Source organism: Oryzias melastigma, linkage group LG15, assembly GCF_002922805.2.
Source record: "Oryzias melastigma strain HK-1 linkage group LG15, ASM292280v2, whole genome shotgun sequence".
Lineage (NCBI taxonomy): Eukaryota > Metazoa > Chordata > Actinopteri > Beloniformes > Adrianichthyidae > Oryzias > Oryzias melastigma.
The window spans coordinates 20,072,916-20,095,892 of NC_050526.1; the positions used below are offsets into that span (position 1 = coordinate 20,072,916).

The 22,977-nt window shown below is 39.5% G+C and overlaps 2 protein-coding genes across 2 annotated transcripts in view; one reads left to right on the forward strand and one right to left on the reverse strand.

Moving 5' to 3' along the window:
• Positions 1 to 447: 447 nt before the first annotated feature.
• znf503 (zinc finger protein 503) lies at positions 448 to 4,456 on the reverse strand. The gene is made up of 2 exons (XM_024297433.2): positions 3,689 to 4,456; positions 448 to 3,353 (listed from the first exon to the last, which is right to left on the reverse strand). The coding sequence occupies exons 1-2, from the start codon at positions 3,941 to 3,943 to the stop codon at positions 1,923 to 1,925; spliced, it is 1,686 nt and encodes a 561-aa protein (XP_024153201.1). The 5' UTR covers positions 3,944 to 4,456; the 3' UTR covers positions 448 to 1,922.
• Positions 4,457 to 8,745: 4,289 nt separating this feature from the next.
• lrmda (leucine rich melanocyte differentiation associated) overlaps positions 8,746 to 22,977 on the forward strand; it is a 247,379-nt gene continuing 233,147 nt past the window's right edge. Inside the window, exons 1-2 of the mRNA XM_024297434.2 lie at positions 8,746 to 9,104; positions 9,555 to 9,655. Coding sequence (XP_024153202.1) covers positions 9,063 to 9,104; positions 9,555 to 9,655 — 143 coding nt within the window. The 5' untranslated portion in view covers positions 8,746 to 9,062. The remainder of the gene's footprint in view (positions 9,105 to 9,554; positions 9,656 to 22,977) is intronic.

Here is a 22,977-nt window from a genome sequence, read left to right on the forward strand (position 1 = left end):
AATAAAATAAACAACTTCTAAATGATATGAAACAGCTGCAGAAGCAACGCTGACGCAACATCCACTGGTTGCCAGTGCTGGGATTAAAGGGGTGTTATTGTTCTGCAGAGCTCCATGCACACACAAGCACCTTTAGCTCTTGACGGACAAAGTGAATATGTACTTTACTTCTCCTGCATACTCTGAGCCCCCATGTTGTCTCCCCTCTGTGTCAAACCTCCACAGTGAGAGGGGGGGAGGGAGGAGGGGGGAGGCAGGCTTGGTAATTCATGCACACATGTGCCTGCCTGTTCCTACAGTGACAGGGCCAGGAGGAGGGGCACATGATAAATTGCCTTCCACCGGGGACCTCCGAGCACAGCCACCATGATGTGGGTAAAAATGGAAATTGCTCCCTTTCACCGTCATTACATCAGTTTAGGACGCGTGTGGGCCGCGATATGCTTCTTTTTTTTTTTTGCATCTTTTTTTTTTCAATCGGACAGAAAGGTCAGCAGCTGAGGAGACATTCGTCGTGATAATGACGATGATAACTGGAGAACAGCTGGATCCAAGGAGACACTTGGAGATAAAGTTCATGTAAAGCCAGCAAGGATAGATCCGGCTTTCATTCTCATTTTCAAGGCCATTCATTGATGATCAAAAATATTCATCACTAGAATTAAAAAAAAAAAACTTCCAAAAGTAATATAAATAAATTTGTATAATTGTGATGCGTAATTTGCGCATTTTTCCTGGATTTGTATCTTGCGTAAATAGTTGTTCCGTGCGTCTGACCTCGATAGCGAAGTGGAGCGTTTAATGTCCTCAATAAAAAATAATAATTTTAAAAATCCCAAAAGTTTTCACAGGTACTGAAATGAAAAATGCGCGTGCGTTGGATTTTGCGGTGTTTGAGAACACAGACATTCATTAAAAAAAGGAAATCAAACTTAAACTTTCCTTAGTAACAACACATACGGGTTTTGCAGAGGGCCCATAGAAAACTAAACTTTTTCTAAGTATTTTAGCTTAAAGGCCAAGATTTTTTTAAGGTGAAAATAAAAAAAATTTACTTTTTCAAATTTTGCAATCAAAAGTACGTTTTAAAATTATAAATAAATTATTTTTTAGTATAAATTAAAACAATTTGCGCAAAATGTTCATCCAAATCATGAGGAGCCCTCCTAAAAAGCATAGCATTTACTGCAATCTGAAGGTCATTTGTGCGTCATGGAAATAAATTACGCTCGCGTTTTTTGTTTTTTTTTATCCAAATGGAACTAAAGCCAGTTTTCGTGTCTAGACGAATTGAAATGTTTTTCATTTTTTCCAAACTTAAGATGCAAAATACAGAAATTAGATTTTGTATACGTCAATAACTCAACAAAAATATGTTTAGACTTTTATGTTTCAGGTAAACAAAATGAGTCACACGGAAATATGGAACAGAATTGCTTCTTATTTTTTTTTCCAGAATACATACAAAAAAATATCAATTCTCTTTTTATCAGGTACACCTGAAAAATAACGGCAATTTAAAATGTGGACGATTTTTTTTTTCAATTTAAGAAACAAACATGCATGTAAATTATTATTTTTTTCCTCTCAATGGGACATTTAAATAATAACAAATACAATCATAGCAGTTTTCAAATCAACATGAAATGATGACCCCTACGTTAATCAGTACTCTAACATATGCGTGATTTTTTTCTTCCACTTTTTCCTGACAGTTCGGTTTCAACAAAATGCACTTTTTGAGTTGCTCAAATATTTTCCATATGCAGCTGTTTACCGCCTGCTTTTAAGCCGACATATAAATAAATACAGTTGAAGACCACGGATCCTGCTCATAAAGTTTAGCGCAGTTAAAGTAAAAGTTTTCTTGTTTTAATATTTGCATTCTTGATATTATAAACTTTTCAAAGTCTTTTCCCTCCTCACTGGTATCCCAGCGCAGACGCTGTGGTGAGTCTCTGGCCGTACAGTGCGTAAGGGGAGTAGTATGGGCCGGTGGCTGCGGGGACTGGGACAGGCGCACCGGGAGTTGGCAGGGGACTTTTGGAGTAGGGGTGATAGCGGCTGCTGAGTCCTAACGCGTGGTGCGGGCTCCTGAGAGCCAAAGTCCCGGGGCTCCCTGGGGCTCCTGACGGTGGCATGTGCATGTGACAGGCCATGGCCGCCGCGGCAGCGCTGGCCAGCGATGAGGACCCGGGGTAACCGGATATCAACTTCTCCGCGCCGGTAAAAGCTGTGTGTGTCCTCAGGTGATTCAGGAGCTCCTCTGAGGAGGAGAAGCGCTTGTCGCACGGTCCGTTCGCAGACACCCAGTTACAAACGTGGGGGAGAGGGTCGTTGGGGAGCATAAAGCCGTAGGGGTACAGGGGGTGTCCGCTAAATGATGGCGCCGAGGAGTGGACCCCGTGGATGGGGTGGGTCGGGTACATTAGTGGGTAGCTGGATTTCAGGGCGTTTGCGGCGGCCGCAGCTGCCGAGTCGTGCGTGGAAGACGCGCCGGTTGCGCCCGCTAAGTGACTGGCACAGTGGTAGCTGAGGCAGTAAGGGTCTCTGCACAGGCTGGCTGACATAATGGACGGCGGGGAGGCTCCGGCCAAAGGGCTGGAGCCAGCTTTACTGCAGCCCAGGGAGCTGGCCAGCTGTGCGTTTACCAAGCTCCCTCCGTGGGGCAGGAAGTGTTGAGGGTAACCAGCGTAGGCCCCCGCCAAGCTGCCCGGATAGGTCATGCCAGCTGGAGGCAAAGGAAAAACTGTTTGTCCCGGTTTATAAGGAGAAACTGGCGCCACAAGTCCTGAGCCGAGAACGGACGCAGAGGATACAGAAGTTACGGATGAAGACTCCGAGGAAGAGGTGGTTTTAGTGCCAGGGGTCGCCTCCTGGTGCTGGTTGACCTCCACGTTAATTCCACCACAGCTGACGCTTATCCTGCTGTGGCTTGTGGTGCCAGATCCGTCCGCGGAGCCGTTTTTACTACAGTCAGAATCTTTCTTTTCCTCTCTGTCTCCGCACTTTCCCTCTGATGGCATGGGAGAGGCAGAGGTGCTGGAGTTGGGGCTGCCTGTCCGCGGCGTGAACGGCTGGCAGGTGGCGCTCGGCACTCGGAAACCAGACTTCTCTCCGCCTGAGACGCCCGAAGACGAGTCCTTCTTATCTGCGGGTTTGGAGTAAGGTTTGAAGCTGGACTTGTCATCCACGCCAATGTCGCTTAGTTTCAAAGGGCCCGATTTAGATTCCTTTTCACTAGATCCATTTGGTGTAACGGAGGATAATTTGGAAGAGGGCGGCGGGTCCGGTTTGCCGATTTGAGAGCAGGTCTGCGCCAGCAGAGCCAACGGACTTTTCTTAGCGTCCAACTGCACAAAATAGAGCAAAAACAAACCCTAAATTATTAAAAAGCAAAATACATTTAAGTACAAAAACGCGTCTTTACGCGCATCATTAAACGTGCGTAAAATCATGTTTACGCACAGCTCCTCCGGGAGTAAAACTAAGTATTGCAACGTTAAAACCTTAAAAAAACAGATACAGACATTTCAACAAGCTCAGACACATTCTAAACCCCGGAATTATCGTGGGACAGGCGAAATCGCAGGAAGAAAGAGGTAGGGAAACTCCCGAAACCTTTTCCACGCGTAACGCAAACACACCAACACCCAAAATATTTGAGATAAAAAAGGAGTTTTCCTACCTCGATGGGGCTAACTGGAGTAGAAGGCAAGGGCTGCAGATACTCCGGGTGCAAAATGTGTCCTGACCGTGCAGTAAGCATTTTCAAAACCTTGATGTGAAGTCGCTTCGCTTGTCGTAGTGGGTCAGAAGGATGTGCGGAGTGGAGAAAAGGCTTGTTGATGCTCGCCGAGCTGCTATTCCGAGGACTGCTGCTTTCCCACGCTGCACAAATTTCACTATTTTTCAGGGCAGACGCCGAGGGCGATGTGATCATGTCCCAATTGTCAGGAAATGAGATGGGGATGCTTTCGCCAGATTCATTAAGAAAATCAGGAGAAGTAACCGAGCCTACTGGCAGGAAGGAAAATAAAAAATAAAAGCAGAAAAATGCTGTAATAATCCCGACTGGAGAGGAGCAAGGCGCGGCAGCTGGAAGGAGACGGCGCGAGGTTATCGCAGATCCGCGTCTGCGTCTGGCACCATGAGCGCTGCGCCGTGTGTGCGCCTGTCTGCAGGTCCTCCCTCTGTACTCCCGAAGTACGAACTGGTAGAAATTTTCACTTCAAAAGCAGCTGAATTAGTCTGAGATTAAAGCCTTTGCCGCCTTCCAATCAAATGGGACCCTGAGGTGATTGGAGGGTCAAGGGGATGTGACGTTCTCCGCTTTGTAAGCGCCTCTATTTTGACAGCTCGGGGGAGGAGATATAGGAGGGGAAAAATGTGTTGTTTGCCGTGAACGCCGGCACTTTTGCGCATGCAGTGCGCCAAAATCCATCCAAACAAGAAGTTATCCATTTACTTTCACAAAGGAAATGATTAATTAAAAGTCAGTCAACTAGATTTCAGTTTTTCAGTTTATTTTGATCTGATTCATGGTAATTTTGCTTATTAGTACATAAAAATGCATCCTTAAATACATTTTTTTAAATGTATCTGCTATTTACTGTTGTATGTTGCATGGATTGCGCTATACCTTGCGCTCCGTTACGCGCAATCCAGCCCCATTTGGACCTGCAACCATAAAACCAACCACTTCAGCTTGAATTCCCTAAACAGACAAGCGTTGACAGGAATAGACCAATGTAGTAATGGAGGGATGTGAACGTCACATGTTTTCAGTATAATATACACCCGCCCTTCTATTTCTATCTCAACCCCTCCGTCAAGTGTCAATTCTGCTCCACCGCAATCAATCAGTTATTTGTCAGGCGCTGTCAATCCACCCCTTGATTTATGTCGGCTATTGTGGCTGATTACATGCCAGTGTGACTGCAGGAGAGGAGCAAACGGGAAGAGAGGCAATAGACAAGAAAAAGACAATAAGTTGACGTTAAGGTTCAATGGGGGGTTTTTGTGCCAAAAAGACAGGATTGCGCAAAATGACTGGAACAAGAGAATGGAACTTTAAGGGGTGCAACTTTCAGAGGCTGCATGATGAAAATTGAATAACTTGCAGATTTGCTCACATATGTGAAGTAATTTTGCCGTATAATATAATAATAAAATAAATAAAGACATTTCTTGTGTTTTAACTTTTTTTCTCTATAAAATCGTGGATTTGGAAAACTTTATCCATTTGTGCCAAATAACGCGCAAATGCCATTGTGTCGTTGAAACCTGTCATCTGCCTCGGGCACCCTGTCATCTGCAACGGCAATAACAAAGAAAGGGAGCTAAAGAGGGCAGATGGGGGGGTCCAAACAAGAAATCCAGACACCGCACAGTGATGTCAGCCCGATTTTATTTACATATAATGAAAATGATTGAGTTTCTTTCAGAGGGAGAATGGGCAAAGAAAAGGGAAGAGAAATGGTCTGTCAGGCCGCTGAGAGGAGAAGTTTCAAATGCCTTGAACTATTCACCGCTGAGATGGCTAATCAGTATTGAGGCTCCGGGGCAATCGGGCAGCTTTTTCAACCTTTTTTTTTTTTTTTTTTTTTTTTTACCCCCATCCTTTCATCTCAATCGGGGATGGAGGCGCTCAATTAAAAGCCTATCAGTTTGTAAGTAAATCAACGCCTATCAAAGTTGTCACATCAAACAAAACGATTATTACTGCAACCCGCCTATGCCATTAATCTCTTTCTGTGGTAATCTGCTTGACAGGTCAACTGGGAGACCAAGAAACTCTGGAAGAGACAGTCAACAAGAGACAAAATTATGTTTTTTCTTTATTTTTAAATAAAGTTTCGAATTTATTAGATGTGGAAATAAAAATCAAGTATGGCTAATAGGAGATAAAACACAAATCAAATGAAATAAAAATAAATGAACACAGTTTACATATTTTTAAGTAAATTTAAAGCTTGATTTTGAGCATTTTATTTTGAAAAAAATATTGGTTGATGGGGGATTTACAATATGCAAAGATGTGTGATTGATAACAACCTTGCTGCTTTTTTAAATTTTATTTATTTATTTTTTTGTCAGCTCCTGACACAATATGTGAGTTATTAGGGCAACGAAGGGCAACCATAAATTTTCACTGTCAGGCGAAAACCCTCTTTATTGTCCGGATGACAAATGAGCCCCAGCACCAGATACCAAAATACTCGGCATTCCTCTTAAATGGTAACACATTTCACCGGCCATAATTCACCATATTTAAATAGAAAGTTTTAATGTCCCCATAAATTTCCCAACGGCGACATGTTTACGAATCAGCTCGCATGCAAATACAACTATTTACATCTCCGGAAGAAAGATGTTGGAGGAACAAACAGGATGTGCCTCTTTTGTCTTTGTAATGGAGAAGAAGAAGAAAATAGTTCCGTTTTTTTTTTTTGGTCGGAACTTTAACATTTCTTTAAAACTTTATGTTGTCTGCGCTTTAAAAAAATAAAATATCTTGCAGTCGGCTTATTTTTTGTGCTATTGCGTTATTTACTGTCGAATGTCATACAAGCTTTAATTTGAAAATACAAATATAAGAAAATACAAGTTTAGTCGATGCATGCGCGTTTATCTTAAAACATTACCTGAGATCATTCTAGCTCCCGAAATAGACGTGAATAATTTCAAAATTTTACCCAAAAATATATATTTTTTTTAATGTAAATTCCCTTTTGTAAATCATCAAGATTATTTTCTCCTGAAGCTGGCGCGCGGGATGTGCCGCGTGCAGCACTAAAGCCATGCAGCCTGGCGGAGTCTCGGCGCGAGCGCCGGTGGGAGGAGCCAGGCAGCTTTTCCGCTTCTAGGGGAGGTCAGAAGTGATGTCACGCAGCATGCAGTGAACCAGAGCGGAGCCTTAAAGTTTCATTCTGAAGCCGCTCCACACAGTTTCCTACTAATGTCATTACAGGCGCTTTTGATTATTAACACCGTTTCAGGAATAGAAAAAAAGGTTTGGGGACAAATATATTATTGCTATCGATCAGTAAGAACACATTCTGCCATTTTTTAGTATTATGTTTGCAGTTTTTAGAGTCAGGGTGAATCCTTACGTTAAATTTGGGTCAAAATTGACCCATTTTCACACTTCAAAACGGGTATATTTTGGCAATAAGGTTACTTCATTAAAAAAATCAACATTGAATGTCAAGTTCTACTGCAACTAAAAGTTTGGCCAATAACTAAACAGAGTTTGCATTGATTTTCTTCAGATAAACATATTTGTTAAGAAGGCGATAGTGTTAGGAGTTGACAAAAACATTGCTTTGAGTAATTTTTTGAAAAGTGTATTAGCTCCCAATCAACAAATGTTAATTCAATTTTGAGCAAATGGGTCATTTTCTTTAATTTGAGCAAAACAGTGTGATTTTTTGGGGGCTACACATTTCTAAAATCAGCAGTGAGCCCTTTTCTGTAAAGTGGGCCTAAATCAGAACCCTAAATTTGAACCCACTGACCCAACTTCACCCTATACACACAATAAAGATGAATGGAGCCGTATTATAGAATGTACTTTGGTAGAACATGACAATGTTGGTTTCTTTTGTGCACAAAAAATACAAGTTCATGATCAAAACTTAGTTTATTTGCTTGTAATGGGGGGGGGGGTGTTAAGCTAAAAATATCTGTACTTATTCTTGCATTATGGCTTGTGAACAGACTAAATGCTACTGCCCCTATAGGTGGAAATTAAAATTAATTTCTGTTCAAAACAGTGAAGTCAAATAAAAACTGAGGTGCATTTGTTTATTTATATTTTTTGCTGGTTGTTGCAAAAATGTCTCAATTAAAAATAATTTGTTTAAATAAAACATGAGCAGGTTTTAACTGCAGGGGAAAGGGCCACCCCTGGACCCCCTTTGCATGCACCCCTGCTCTTCAAGTCTTTGTTGGGGGAAGAGGCAAAAGTTGCCCCTTCAAGAAGGCATAATAATATTACTTAATGAAAAACTGTTCATTCAAAACCATAGATAAAAAGGTAACTGAAAGAAGAAGAACTACTTAAGGGATTTTTTTATTGAATGTCTAAAACATATTTTAAGCTAACAACAACAGCAACAAAAATCCCGTTTACATTCTGTTTGAACAAATGTAAAATTGGATTAACTAACTCAAAATCAGCTTTTTTTGTTTACAATCCAAATTTTCAACATTAAATGAGCAAACAAAATACAATCTCAGATATTTATGCTAATTGATTATCTTACTTCAACCAGAAGTTTCTTAAATAAATGCCATAAACTTGTTTACACCAGGGAAGAGCAAAGTAGGCAATACTGGTACTCAAGTAAATATCACTAAGTAACACTTTGCCAATGTATCAATAATAATAGTAATAATAATAATAACCTGTTTGTTTGTTTTTTTTTTTTTGGAAAGGGTAGTTCACAATGAATACATAAAATGCAGTATTTTATTTTGAAACTTCAAAGTAAACATTTTACTAAACTAATGAATAAATGAGCAAGTTTCAGTCTTTTTTGGCAGCATAAGGCTTCTACAGACATAAACAGCACTTACATAAGAGTAAGCTACTGGCTTTACATCATAAAGCTTCTGAAAGTTTAAAATTATGATGCAATAAAATACGTTTTAAACCAAAAGATACTTCCATAATTGGGTAAATGTACGTTTGCGTTTGTGGTCACGTGCTATACCTATTAGTTTGTAAGGGTTTTGCTGGAGGCAGGTGCAGTTCTTTTTTGAAGTTAGTGGTTTCGCTGAGGGGAAAGGGATTTCCTCCGCAGCCGCTCTTCAGTCTTCTCCTTCACATTACGAGTTAACAGAGACCGCGTGTTTCCGGAAAAACAGCAGGTCAGCTGACCGAGGCGGCACGCGGAAACCGTAAACCAGAGAGCGCCAGAAAGAACTCCAAAGTTTTCCCCTTCAAACCAAACGCGACCGTTTCACGCGAACGTGTGATTCGTGGGACCACCTGTGACACTTTATTTTGAAAACCCCCCCTGTCTCTCTCCCGTCCCCCCGCCCAGGAGAAAGTCATGCTTCACACAGAGTCGCTGGTGTCTTTGAATGGAACTCAGGTGAGTTGGGTCAGGAAAGTATGTTTATGTTTAAAAGTCTACTTTTTGTGCTACTTTTATGAATAATAATTGTATTTTAGGGATTTTCAGAGTAAAATGTTTCATTTCCTCGTCTCCATGCTGTCATGTGACTCATGCTATAACAGGCAGGGCTGAGTTTTCACTTCATTTTGCAGTTTGAAAGCAAAAGTTAACATCAGTGCCTCAGTATATGATCTACTGTAAAGCTGACCCATGGCCATGATAATACTGTACATCTAACTATAGAAAACTTCATAATACTTTTGTTAGGAAATGACAGGTGGAGATTACCTGCTGCATGCATTGTTTCAGTTTAGTTCTACAATATCTAGCTTTTCTGAAATAATTTCGCATTCATTTTTGCAAATAATTTGGAGATACATAGGTGCCCCTTTAGTTATTTTCTCTTCTTGTTTCTGGTTTTCCTAGCTATCATACATGGGACATGATGCAAAAGAGATCCCACACTTCCTCGGAGACACGTACGGCCAGTTCGCCAAACGCCTGGATCTGAGTTTCAATCAGTTGAGGTAAAAAAAGATGCGCACACAGCACCACATGCATTGACTGCGAACACCTGTTTTCTTGTCGTGCATCAGAAGATGTGCAACTTTATGTCCGGCGTAATGTTCACGACTGGAAAGCGACTGGAGCTCAGCAGAGAAAAAAAAAAGTTAAGGCGACAGCCAAAAAACTTGCATATGTACAGATTTTGGGGCTCCAGTATTATTTATTGTTTTATAAGTAAATGTTCTGGAACTTTACTGGACGGCCACTGTCTTAACCCTTGTGCTATCCTCGGTATGTTGACGACAAGACAGTGATTTTTTATGTTCACTAGTGTCCATGGCAGACATGAAATCCTGTCCATCTTCATCCACATTTGTAATGGGATGGATAACAAGTAAATATAAGGCTTAATATATAATAATAATAATAATAATGGATTAGATTTATCTGGGCTTTTCCAGACGCTCAAAGCGCTTACATTGTGTATCCATTATTCATTCACACCTCATTCATACTTGGTGATGATAAGGTACAACTGTAGCCACAGCTGCTCTGGGACAGGCTGACAGAGGCGTGGCTGGCCCCTCTGACCATCACCGGAACATTCATACGCATTCACGCACCAGTGGAGCCACACTGGAGGCAAGGAGGGTTAAGTGCCTTGCCCAAGGACACAACCGCCTATCCTTCGATCATTGGCCGACCCGCTCTACCGCCTAAGCTACTGTCACCCATATACATATATATATATATATATATATATATATATATATATATACCATGTACATATAAGTACAACGTCAATATGAACCATAAGATAGTTAGAATACATGAATATAACAGAAGCTTCACATCGTGTTTCATGAAAAAAAGGAAAGAGTGCAACAAACTCGTCAACTATTTTATTTGAGTGAGTGTGACGTCACACATAGAAAATGGCTTCAACGAAATAAAGTCGATTAAGTCACCATATTTATTTGTGATATGAGTGCCGCCATGCTGGAACCAGACATCTAATCTGATGACCTCATCTTTAAAAGATTACCAAATGTCTTAAAAGAACAATTCCACCCGTTTGATTGTTACAGCAGTTTGAATTGAACATTACCTGGTATTTTACAAGTGATCTAAAGGAATAATTGATGGGCAGAGTTGGACTCACAACAAAAGATGTGATAAAAAATGCGAGTTCTCAGTTGTGCTACGTTCACACCGGACCTGGGACCACATCCAATGAATAGTCTATGTTAACACACCTTTTGGGTTTCCACGGTCAAAACTCTCGCATTCACGTATGCTACGCAAGTTTTAAGTCTGTTTATGGGCTCTTATGCACAAATTGTGCGGCAAATTGAGAGTGCGTCAAAGGATAAACCAGTTTAACTTTGACCAATCAGGAACTAGGATTTATATGAGAATTATATGACATCAAGCCTTTCATATATCAATTATTATATAACTTCGAAATTTCTCTCCAAATCTCTTCCAACTGCAAGTACATGCACTAGTATTGGGTCGTGATAAAGCTGTGTAAAAACCAAATGCTAAAAGTGTGTACCAAACCCGTGTTGAGCCCGTTCTTGAGTGTAAGCACACATGCTTGGTGTGCCCGTAGCACCAGAAAGTAATTCAACGCTCCAATGTAAGAGTGGGGTCATCCTGACCACACAAGATTGTGCAAGGTAAAAAATACAAAAATGTTCTTTCTAAAATCATGCCGTGCTGTGTTGTTCATAAAGACATCATACCACAACTTGCACCTTTGGTCATGTGACTGATGGAGTAGTTCAATGTACTTTGGGCTAGGGGATGCTTTGGCTACAAAACACAGGAGTAACTCACCCAATAACCAAAAAAATGTCTAGAAATGACACTTATTTAGTCAATTATTAATTTGTAATTGATATTTTAATGAAGTGGTCAATACCAAAATGATGATGCAATACTCTGGTATTGATACTCACATCACTAGTTGGGAGTTTAATTCTAACTACATCCTTAGGTTAACTTATATTCAATCAAAAGCAAGACCAGGACTGGGCCACTTCCTGTTGTGACTTCTCATTCTAGGGTCAGTCTAATGCTGCTTGCGGAAATCTCAGTAAGGGACGAAACTCTCTTGACACAGAATTAAAAAAAAACAAAATGAAAAAAAAAACTGCAAATCTGACTCCTTCTTTTTCAGCTTAGCTGAAGCACTCATGTAAAAAAAGAGGCTTCCATTCAAAACACTTCCTACAGATGGAAAAATAAACATGAACTGAACTTCAAATTGATTCTGATTTGGAAGACTGTTTAAAATATATCACTTAGTGGACAAAACCCACATTAAGAAAGTGGAGTATACATAGAAAAATGTTCAGTCTGTAACTGCTTTACCTGCAGTGACAACCATGATGGATTAGGAGAAATGGTGTGAAGCTTTGAGGATCTGAGATGGTTAGAGGGTTGCATGAGAAGTTTGAAGACAGAATCAGAATAAGACATTTGAGAAATAGAAGCCAAAAACACAAAGTATTTCAATTCCCATGTCTTTTCTTTGACTAACATCTGGAAAAAGCTTCTGTTCTTCCTCTGCCAATGCACGAACTCTGTATGTAGTCTTTTAAACTTTTGTTCTGTTCAACATGCCCAGTTCGTGAATGTAGTTCTTGATTGTTTTCTCATTTTAATTTGCTGATTTTTTTAAGTTTCTTTTTTTAAAATCTTGTACTTTTAAACCAGTAGTGCCAATATATCTTTTCCTGTACAGATATTAACTGTTTTATGCTGTACTCGCATGACTACAATTTAGAGATGAAGGGGAGAGGATACAAAATTGAATAAACTGTACATGTGATAAAGTCATGGTCCATCCAAAATGGTGCATTATCTGCCATGTTGGCTTAGAATTTCTACGAGGCGAAATACAGAAAATAATCGACTTTTGTCAGTTGAATTGTTAATTTTTTTTTTCAAAGATTTTCAATTTATTTGCTGTTAATTTTATGTTGACATGGTTTTAATCTGGTAAAGATCAAGTTGAGAGAACTCACAGTAAACATGGAACTGACATTTTTGTCATATGTCAGTGATGCTTCTATAATGATACCCGGACTCTGTCTCATTGTCTCTTTGAGAACATCAGGTTTAAGTAAATGCTTGTGTTAGGTGAACTCGGTGAGCCGCCCTCAGCATCATGCACTTCTTCACGCAGCTCAAGTCAAATCGAGAGGGAGACATTGCCAGAGTTTGTTGTCGCTAATATGCTTATTTCTGTCGGCTCAATTGACAACACTCATCTGGCAACCTGACAATGAGTCACAATGAGCAGCAAGGGCCTTGGCATCAGCTCTAACTGGCTACTGTGTGTGTTTGTGTGTGTTGTACGCGTGTTTGTTTTCTCCTTTGGATTGTGTATGTTTGCTTGCATGCAGTGTTTCTGCAACTGTCTCCGTGAGCACAGCTGTGAGTGGCTGGGCAGGTAATGGCAGGATGAAATTGTGGCTGTGGGCTGTCACACCCACACTTCTTCCTCTGTTTGCTGCGGTGTCAGCCTGTCTACTCAATGTGCTGAGGAGTATGGCTCACGATGAGATTTCTGTCTCAGGACTGGCTTGGTTAGTGTTGTGTTGTCCACTTTGTTCCTGGTCAGGTGTGTATGCAATGCAGTGAGGGGGCATGTGCTAGCTTGACATGATTTCCACCTGACAGGAGCGCACTTTCGGGGCCTGCATCTGTTACATGCAGTTTTATCAGCCCGGACACATGAGGATTGAGGAGGACACATGTCCGACTCACAGTCCTCGCACTGCTGGCATTGAGTGTTTCCACACCTACCTGACAGAGCCTGCTCATAAACAAATCCATTTTGTGAAACCTTACATGTGTATGATTTTTTTTTTTTTAGAAATTGAAATGCACATTTAATGATCTATCATGCACGCACATCCACTAATTGGACTAATTATAATCTTCAAGGCTAATGTGGGGATGATCCAGCATTTAGTAATTTGTGTTTGTTTAATAGCATCATATTGACATGACTAAGTTTAATTTTTCGGCAGTTTTTCACTGTGCCTTTAACCGTCTTCATCTTGTTGTCAGGTTTTGAATTTGATTTTTTGTTAAATCAGCAATTTATATTTTACATTATTATTGTAATATATTGTGATGTTTTACAATATTATTTAAATAGGGTCTTTTTAAATGTAACATCAGTTCTATGTTGTCTTTGTAAAATACGCTCTCACAAAACCAAATGAAATACACCTGGGTCAACTGGAAGATGTTTAGCTTTCTTTGAGGACTTCACCCTCATTGACAGGTTATCATGAAATTCTCAGCTCCACAAGAGCCTTTCTGAGGATTATCCAGCTACTGCCATCCTCGTTTATCTCCCTAGTTTTAAACATCCCAGGGTTTGAAAATGCCATAGATGGGAACAATTACACAGGTTGTCCATCTGTAGATCCATTTGTTATTTCATCTATTCGTTAATCAATCAATCAGTTAATCTAGTCGTTCATCCATCCATCCGCCTGTCTCTCCGTCCATTTGTTATTCCATGCATCCATCCATTCATCTATCCATTAATCTCTCCATTCGTTCATACATCCATACAACCATCCACCTGTCCATCCATCCGTCCATCCATCCATCCATCCATCCATCCATCCATCCATCCATCCATCCATCCATCCATCCATCCATCCATCCATCCATCCTCAGAACCCAGTGAATCCCTTTTGGGGTCATATGGATGGTTACAAAGATGGTTTGGAGGAAAAGCAATTCATTTTGCTGTTCAAACAGAAACTTGCAACATCTTTTGTTTTCCACTAGCATGAACTTTCTTCTGGAAAACATCCCCTTGTGCATCATCTTTTCACACTAAGGCAAACAACTTGTTAATATCAAAGCTTAGAAAAAAGATGTACTAGCATAGCCATCACAAGGGTTACTGATCCAAGCATCACTGACTGTAATGAGAACTGGACCGAGTGAGTGTGACATCATCCATAGTGAATAACTTACTTCCGGCTCCAATGAAACAAAGTCAGCTCAGTCACCCATTTATTTGCGATATGAACGCCAACATGTTGAATTGAAGAAATCCTCAGCAAGCAGGGATTGGTCCGAGTCAATTTGAGTCAACGTTTCTATGGTAACAACTCTTGTCAATCAGTAGTCAGCTTGTTGGCAGTCCACACCCCTACCACTTGAAAGTGGGGTATATTGAGGCACCTGATTGGACAGTTTATAACTTGAATAACTTAGACCAAAAAAAAAAAAAAACAAACAAACAAAAAAAACAATGAAAAATAAAAATGATGCTTAGCAAGATAAGGTATCTGATCAAGAATGGTTAATCCAACTAACAAAATTACTGACTTTAGCTGTTTATGTCTCAGTAGAAGTCTATGGGGTTTTGGCGTCTTGGAGTTGGCGGGCACTTCATATGGAAGGAGTCACTCAGTCCAGTTCTTATATACCAACTGTCAATGCCAACCATCCCTTATTATGGGAACTTTTCCCAGCAATAGAATAGGGCAACAGCAGGGCACACCTTCAAATGTAGTTTAATCCATCTAACTGGTTTTCAACAGCTAGTTCAAGCCAACTAACTTGTGCAGCTCCACTATACTTGCAAGTGCCTGTGTGGCTGTATCTGGGGAGGGGGTTTATTTTCACCTAGGCCATGTTGGTGATGGCAGGCGTTTTGCATTTTAATGATAAATCAAGTATGCTAACTCGCGTTTTAAAACGAAAGTGCTCTAAATGTCGCCCGGCTGTCAAAATGAGATGTAAGTAGTCTCATGAAAAGAGAACAAAGAAGACAAAGTAGGGAGGCCGGGTACACTGAGAAATGAAATAAAACCTTGTATGGACTGTCAACTGTGTCGTTTTATATTCATATCTAAGGAACATTATAGTATTACTGTGCTGCTCAAGCTTACTCATCTGTCTCTTTTAATTCGTCACAGCGAGCGCTCTGTCTTTCAAGTCGCTGTATGTCAACACTGGAAGGGGCCTGCTAATTGACAAATGAGTGTCACAGACATCAAGTGTTTCGCTTCTATCCAGGCTAGGTAGAGTCTGGCTGTTTGATGGTGGGGGTGGAAGGGGCGGCGGAGGTTGGCTGGTATTGGCAGAAGCCCAGTAAGCGGCATTAGACTAGCCCCAGAATGAGAAGTGACAACAGGAAGAGGGCCTGTCATTGTCTTGCCTAAGTGTTCAATCTGCAGAGATGCTGGTATGCAGATAGAGTGTCAGCTAGGAAGAGAGGATATGAAACATTGGCAGTATGAAGTCCTCAAATCACTTAACTGGAATCAGAGTGTGTGTATGCCTGGTAATAGTAATGGCGTACTCTGTTCTGCTGAGGAAATGTATTCCATATCCCATCTATCAGGCCTGTTTAGGCAGATATTTTAGTATAACCTGATCTATGTCTCATAAATTAAGGAGTATGCAGAGCTCTGCATCCCTAAGAGATTTAAACCAGATAGATGAAAGGGACCCTGTCTGGCAGGAAATAACTCATTCATATGAAGGACAGTGATATTTTGTATCATTCAGTGATACTAGAAAAAAAAGGACCTTTTTTAATTTTCGCCAGGATGTTTTTTAAATGATGTACTTCCCCTGGGAAAATGATGGGATGACACAGAGCTGAGCATGTTACTCTTAATGGATGACTTGTCCTGTTCTTCCATCTCCCCAATTTGAGGCTGGATCCGATTTTTCCCTTCATGTAATGGTTGCAAACACTTTTCTTTCGCCGAGGACTGCTGGAACGGTGCGGAGAGAGACAGAGCGGATGTGGAGATCTAATGAGAATTTATCAAAGTCACATGTGGAGCATGGTATGGTTTAAGTCATTTAAATAAATATACTTGCATCTTGAACAGTTTGAATCATAGTTTCCATGGGGAAACCTTTCAAATCTAAATTATATTTATTTAACTTGATGTTGCTTTGTTTGTAGTAGATACAATTTCCTATGATATGAATTCATGTAACTGGTCATTTTAAGAAATAATTTACAGAAAAGCAGTTTGTCCAAAGTGCTTGCATATTACTTGGGATATTTTGCATGCTGGGTTACCTAGAGGTTATCTTCACATGGCTGAAATAAATATGTTCTATACTGCAGTCACATCAGCTTTGGAAATGCTTGTGCAAGCTACAACTTCCAATAAAAAGTCTATGTAAATGTGTATATATGCGTGTTTTGGGATTTATGTGGTTCTATGCAAATTTTAAGTCTGTTTTCGGGCTCTACATACAAATGGTGGAGCAAGATTTATGAGATTTGTACTACTTTGACATTTTACACCAATCCTCTTCCAACCGCGAGTACATGTGCTAGTATCGGGTAGAAAGAGTCCAGTGTGAACACCTTATTCTAAAAAGGCGTTCAAGAACCCACGTTCAGTGCGTTCTTGAATTACGTAGTATTAGTAATTGCAACTGTAACTCTGTTGGGTTCAACCAAGTGCCAATCAGAAGAAAAAAAACAAATAGACACACTCCTAAAACCTGCAAATATGAGCTTTGATTAATTTAAAACAACCATCTTTAAAATTTTTTACCCTGTTTAGGGTTGTCATGATTAATAAACATAGCAAAAAACGTACACACTTTTATAAAAGGTCTTTCTAAGAAAAGAATGGTCATAGTTCAGGGTCATCAGTGACCTTTAACCCCTGGAGCAGCGACGGGATGTTTTGGCGAACCTTCATCTCACAGTACATGTTTATTTTAGCCTGTAAAACTTTTTTTATTTTTTTTTATTTTACATAGTTGGAATGTGCAACCTGCCTCTAGTGGTATTTGGAGGAACTACAGCATTTAGTACTTCCTTGTTTGCGTAGAAACAAAAGAAGATGGGTTTAGTTTTTAAAAAGAAAATAAGATAAGTCTTTTTGGTTTGACATTTGACACCATAGTTTGTTTGTTTTTCTGCCATTTGGCGGTTATTTTATTAGTATTGTTAAATCTCATTCGGTTAAATAATATATTATATTCTAAAGGACATAGAGTTTATTAAGTTTAACTTTATGTCATATTTTTTTTGCCAAGGATTAAGAAAAAAGCAAACCCTGTAGTTTTTCTTATTTTTATTTATTTTTGTTTGATATGTATTAATAGATCAGATTTTTTGAAAAAAAATAAATAAATAAAAACTGAGAGATGTGGAGGAATAAAATATCAGCAATGACCTTCTCACACCCTCAATACCTATCTTTTAGCAAATAGTGGCGCATCAAATCTTCGTTCAAAGGAAACCTTGGCAGTTGCAAGTAATAACAAAATCAAGGTTCTTCACTCTGGGTGTTTTGCAATTTTGTGGTTTGTGTTGGTGTAGACTTTTTTTTTTTTACAGGAAACTGAAGCTAGCCATGGCCGCTGAAGTATTTGATGACTTTAGGCAGATGATATTCAAGCCAAAATGTAAGAATATAAAGAAGCAACTTCATGTCATCAATGTTAAAGCTTAATTACTCATGAGTGAGTTAATTACCCATAAAAACAAAAATGTTAACAAAAATGAGTTTTTTTTTTAATCAGCCTGAACAGAAAATAAATTATTTAACTCTTTAACACCAGAACCTTAACTCCAGTATTGACATTTTTTTTTTCAATTACCGTAACTCTTCAACTGTTAATGCGATTAACAAAATTCCAATAGATTCTAAAGTAGAAAAGCAGCTTTGCACTAACATGCAACACTTTTTATTAGTCAGCTGATTTACGTTGATTGCGTAAACTCTGCACAACTGAAAAGTTTCATACCAGTGATAAACAGCCTGGTATTGTGTTAATTGTATAAACGCTTGAAGAGTTACAGTAATTCAAAGCAGCTTTGCACTGATATGGACTTAACAGTAGTGAAGTGTTTGCATAATTAACGTAAAGCAGTTGATTCTTACTAATATAAAGTTTGCCTCAGACTCTGTTGGAATTAGGTTAATTGCAAACATTTGCATAGCTACAGTAGTTCAAATAGCAGTTGTTATTTTGCTGTCGCCAGTGAAAGCTCAAGTATTAAAGTGTTAAAGTCCCCTTATGACAATTTTTTTTTTTTTATAAAGAAAGTTCCCAGTAGTGTTTTAATTATGGTTAAGGAGTTTTTAACCAAAATCCCACAACCTAAATGTCTTAAAAAAACTATTTTTCATGTTGATCTGAAGCCTCTGTTTAAAAAATGTCCTCTGAGGGGCCGTTTGCATTTCCGTGGTCAAATCAAGAAGCTCCGTGGAGTCTCGCAGAGATTTTCCAGTGTTCAGCCCTGCTGCCATAAGTACTGTATAAAACTCACACAAAAAAATCCAGTGACGGCTGATTTGACCACGGAAATGCGAACGGCGGCTCATTTGACTGCAGTCAATGTTAAGATGCCATCCTCTCTTCTCCGGCACCTGAGCTAAGCACGCTAGCCGGGCCAGATGAGGAGTTTAGCATGTGCAGGATAGCTGTTGTGATGTATAGAAAGCTCGACAGTTTGATTGACAGCGATTTAAAAGGGGCAATACTCGGAAATGCAGAAACAATTTCTTATTAAATTTGTTCTCTTTCAAAAGGAAAATGCCACACATACATGTAAAAAACTCAAAAGAGAGAGCAGAACCCTTGCTAAGGGGACCAAGGTATACCTGGACAAAGTCAAACAAATATTCTATCAACTTAACCCATGTGTCCTTTTTTTTCATCAATTATGCAAACTTTGGCATGATTACTTTGATGAGCTTTCAAAGCCTTTCTTGTTAGGTCTTATGACCATCTTGAGGCCAAGGATTCCGAATGGAAGTGAACATCTTTATGTTCTTTCTGTTATATACACTGGGCAGTGATGCCATTCCTTTTATGACTGCATCACACTTTTTATTGTATATCCCAAGACGGATGGTGCGCCGCTGACACAGAGATTTACAGGCCTTCAGCTTGCAGTGGTTGAGCTTTAGAAGGGCCTGCTGACATCCAGCCAACACTTTGGAGGAGAGGAATAAAAGCTGACATTTTACTGGCTCCAGGAGAGAGAGAAGGGGGGTTGGGGTGGGGAGATTGGGATTCTGGGTAAGGAAACGAGGTGGAGGAAGAAAGTCAAAGAGGATTCTGTTTTTGTACCTTAATTTTTCCTGCTGTCTTGGGGACCCTGTTAAAACAGTTAAATTAGTTTGGTATTCAGAAATGGTGCCAGTATTCATGACTTCTGCTACGACATCAACGCTCCACCACTAAATAAAGCTTAATTTACTGCCTTGCCGACCATAATGAGCCACTATGACCTAATTTTTCATAAAATCCAATGCAATGCTTTTTAAATATTTTATGTTGACCACTGATTTCATTTTCGTCAGTGGTGCTTGGTATGTGGCAAGGTCCCACCCTTCATGCACAGTTGGATAGTCTGAGATATTGAGTTCAAAGCTGCACCAGGTTTCTTTTTTTTTTTTTTGCTTCCATTGACAGAAATCCAATTAGTTTTAGTACACATACTAGCTGAGTAATAAAGGCCTTTAAATCTGCAATATGTTTCCTTGGTGTTTGGAGTGATAGATCTTTATGATTTGGATTGATGGGGCCCAAGTGGACACACTCATTTTTTATTTTTTCCTGTCAGGCAAATGAAAAAAACAAACTGTTGGCATGTCTTAGTAATTTTGATGGGCGTACCAGATTCGTTTTATTTCGTGTAAACATCTGTGCAGTGCATGCGCCGCTTAAGATCTCAACTCTTGTGCGCGTTTAAAGATTTATTAAATACTCTACAACTACTACTCTAATTCTGCCGAAACACCATGTAAATATGAAAGCGGGGGGAAAAAAGTCTGATGTATAATTTATTAGTGACATGTTTAGTAAGTAGACCATTTGGGGTGAGTTAATGTGTACTCGGGTTTTGACACGAGGGTCTGCATTTTTAAGTAAACATTAAAGAAGAGATGATTGGTCCTGACACTCAACTGTCAATTAGAGGCTTCCTGCTTGACATTGATATCATGAGGGCATTTTGGTATTATGATGTTTTGAAGTGATTCCCCCTCTGTTACAAAGAGTTGTCTGACACATGTGCAAGTTATCTAGAATACCAATCAACTGTTATAACCACTTTTATGTGATTAGTTTCATATTTAATACATGAAAAATGGGGCCACCTAATTCAGTGATTGGAACCAGCGTTTTTTTCACTTTTTTCCAGTGTTATAGTTCATACAATTACATTTAAGTCTCTTCTATTTAGTATTTTAACTCTAAAACACTGGCGAAGTTCTATGAGATACCATAACTCTTCGACTGTTCATGTGATCAACGTGAATCAGCTGATTCTACAACACATTACTAACGTAAAGTATTGGATAACGGTGGAAAAAACGCTTTTCTCTGCAACAGAATTTTCTGGAATTATATTAACTGTGTAAACAGTTGAAGAGTTACAGTAGTTGAAAGAATGTCAACGCTGGCGCTAAAGCTCAAAGGATTGAGTAACTGGAAGATATAAAACATACTTGAATGGATCATAGAGCGAGGTAGCCATATTTGACTTCTATTGGCTGAAACCATTGACTATGTCCGATTTCGCACCCTAATCTCTACAAACCTTATAGTGCAGGAATTCTAAAAACAATTCGGTCACCATGCTAACTACTTTTTTTCTCTTTTTTTTTAGACGTAAGCATGACGTCACTGATGTCACAAAGGGTAAATCTAATCAATATGAATATTTTATGACGTGTATTCGGGACTCATTTGTGTTCTGATGGTGAAAACACTGATAGTTTATTTAAAAATTGCATTTAAGCACATTTTCAAAATTTGTTGAAACACAATGCATTGTGGTCTGTGTTCACCAGTGTAGTGAGCATCAATGCTCACTGGTTTTTCGCAAAGACTTCTGGGAAAGTGTTAGGACACTCAATTTTGGAATTGCTAATTTGAACAGCATTACAAAATGTCAAACGAACTATATAGTGAGTAGTGAAGGAATTCGGACAAAGCCAGAGTCTCCCACTTTTAAGAAGAAGGGGTGTGGCCTTCCAACAAGCTGATTGGTGAGAGCGGTCGCCATAGAGATGTTGACTCAGACCGACTCAGACCTATCATTGCTTACTGATTACGTCTAGGTCCAACTTGTTGGTGTCCATATTGCAAAAAGTATCATCTGAATTTACTTTGTTTTGTTGGAACAAATAAGGCATTTTCTAAAGCCGCTTAGTCCAGTTCTCTTTTATAGTACATTTAATGGCTGAAACCCATATATGAAGAAAATAAAAAGCAGAAAAAATACTTGAAGTTTTCTTTGGATGATAATCAAAGGAACTTCCTTTGGTGTGGCATTGGCAGTTTTGGTCACTTAATAGTTTTTCAATCTTGCATAATTTTTTTTAATAGAAGATCTTTGGAGGACAGGGTTCAAGACAACTTCATGAGTGTGCTGTAGCTTTTCATCATTCATTTTTTATAAATAAATATTGAAGAGATTCATTGACTACATATTGAATATGGAATCTGGGATAGAATTGCTTATATACTCCATGTCCAAAGATAAATGAGCACTAGCCTGATTTATTGGAAATATAAGATTTGAGTTGTCCGATGCAGAAAGCTACGGTTGCAGTTCTTATTCACCAACCTCCAGAGTAAATGCTAGTGTGCATCAGCTTTCATGGATTTGTCCTCCTTTCTTTGTGCAGTAGGACAACTCAAAGGATCTCAGGCCTTGGTCAGCTGTGTGGCATTCCCAGCACATCTGTAACTCATTTCCTGTTTCCATTTTTGATCATAATACTCACATCTTTCACAGCTTTACCTTAATAAAAATAAATAAAAGTAGACTGTCTTTTTAAGCTATCATTTAAAGGAGCAGAACTTGTCCATGCTTACACTCATCTGTGTTCTCACTCACCCTTTCAGGGAACATTCGCTTGTTCCCTTTGTTAAAGCGTACAGAATAAGTTTACAAAACTCCTGTTGGGAGCGAGTTCGGAAATCAAGGGCAAGCTTTGGTTGTTTTTGAGGCTCGGGCTGACATCCATCAGCATGGAAATATGTTTTAATGGTCAGGCAGGCTGCAAGACATCAGTGAGCTCTTGCCTCACTTTTCTACCCAGGGACATATTGAGATAAGAAACAGCGATGGCATGTTTCATGTCCATTCTGCTGACACGTCTGCGCTTGAAAGCTGAAACGAACAACCCTTTCCATTTTAGACCCAGCAGGCTACACAGCACAATGTTCCCATTCTGCTTTTTTCTGTGCTCTTAAAACACTGTTCCCCCATTAAGATAAATGCATCGACTCCCTTTTATTTTGTTTCTTCTGCAAGCTGTTAACTGTACTAATAGCTAACAGTACG

Bases quoted from the DNA above. Each gene is read 5' to 3' on its own strand.
- znf503 (XM_024297433.2), bottom strand. From the start codon at position 3,943: ATGATCACATCGCCCTCGGCGTCTGCCCTGAAAAATAGTGAAATTTGT. The intron at 3,354-3,688 runs GTAGGAAAACTC...TATTTTGTGCAG, and splicing joins CTCCAGTTAGCCCCATCGAG to TTGGACGCTAAGAAAAGTCC.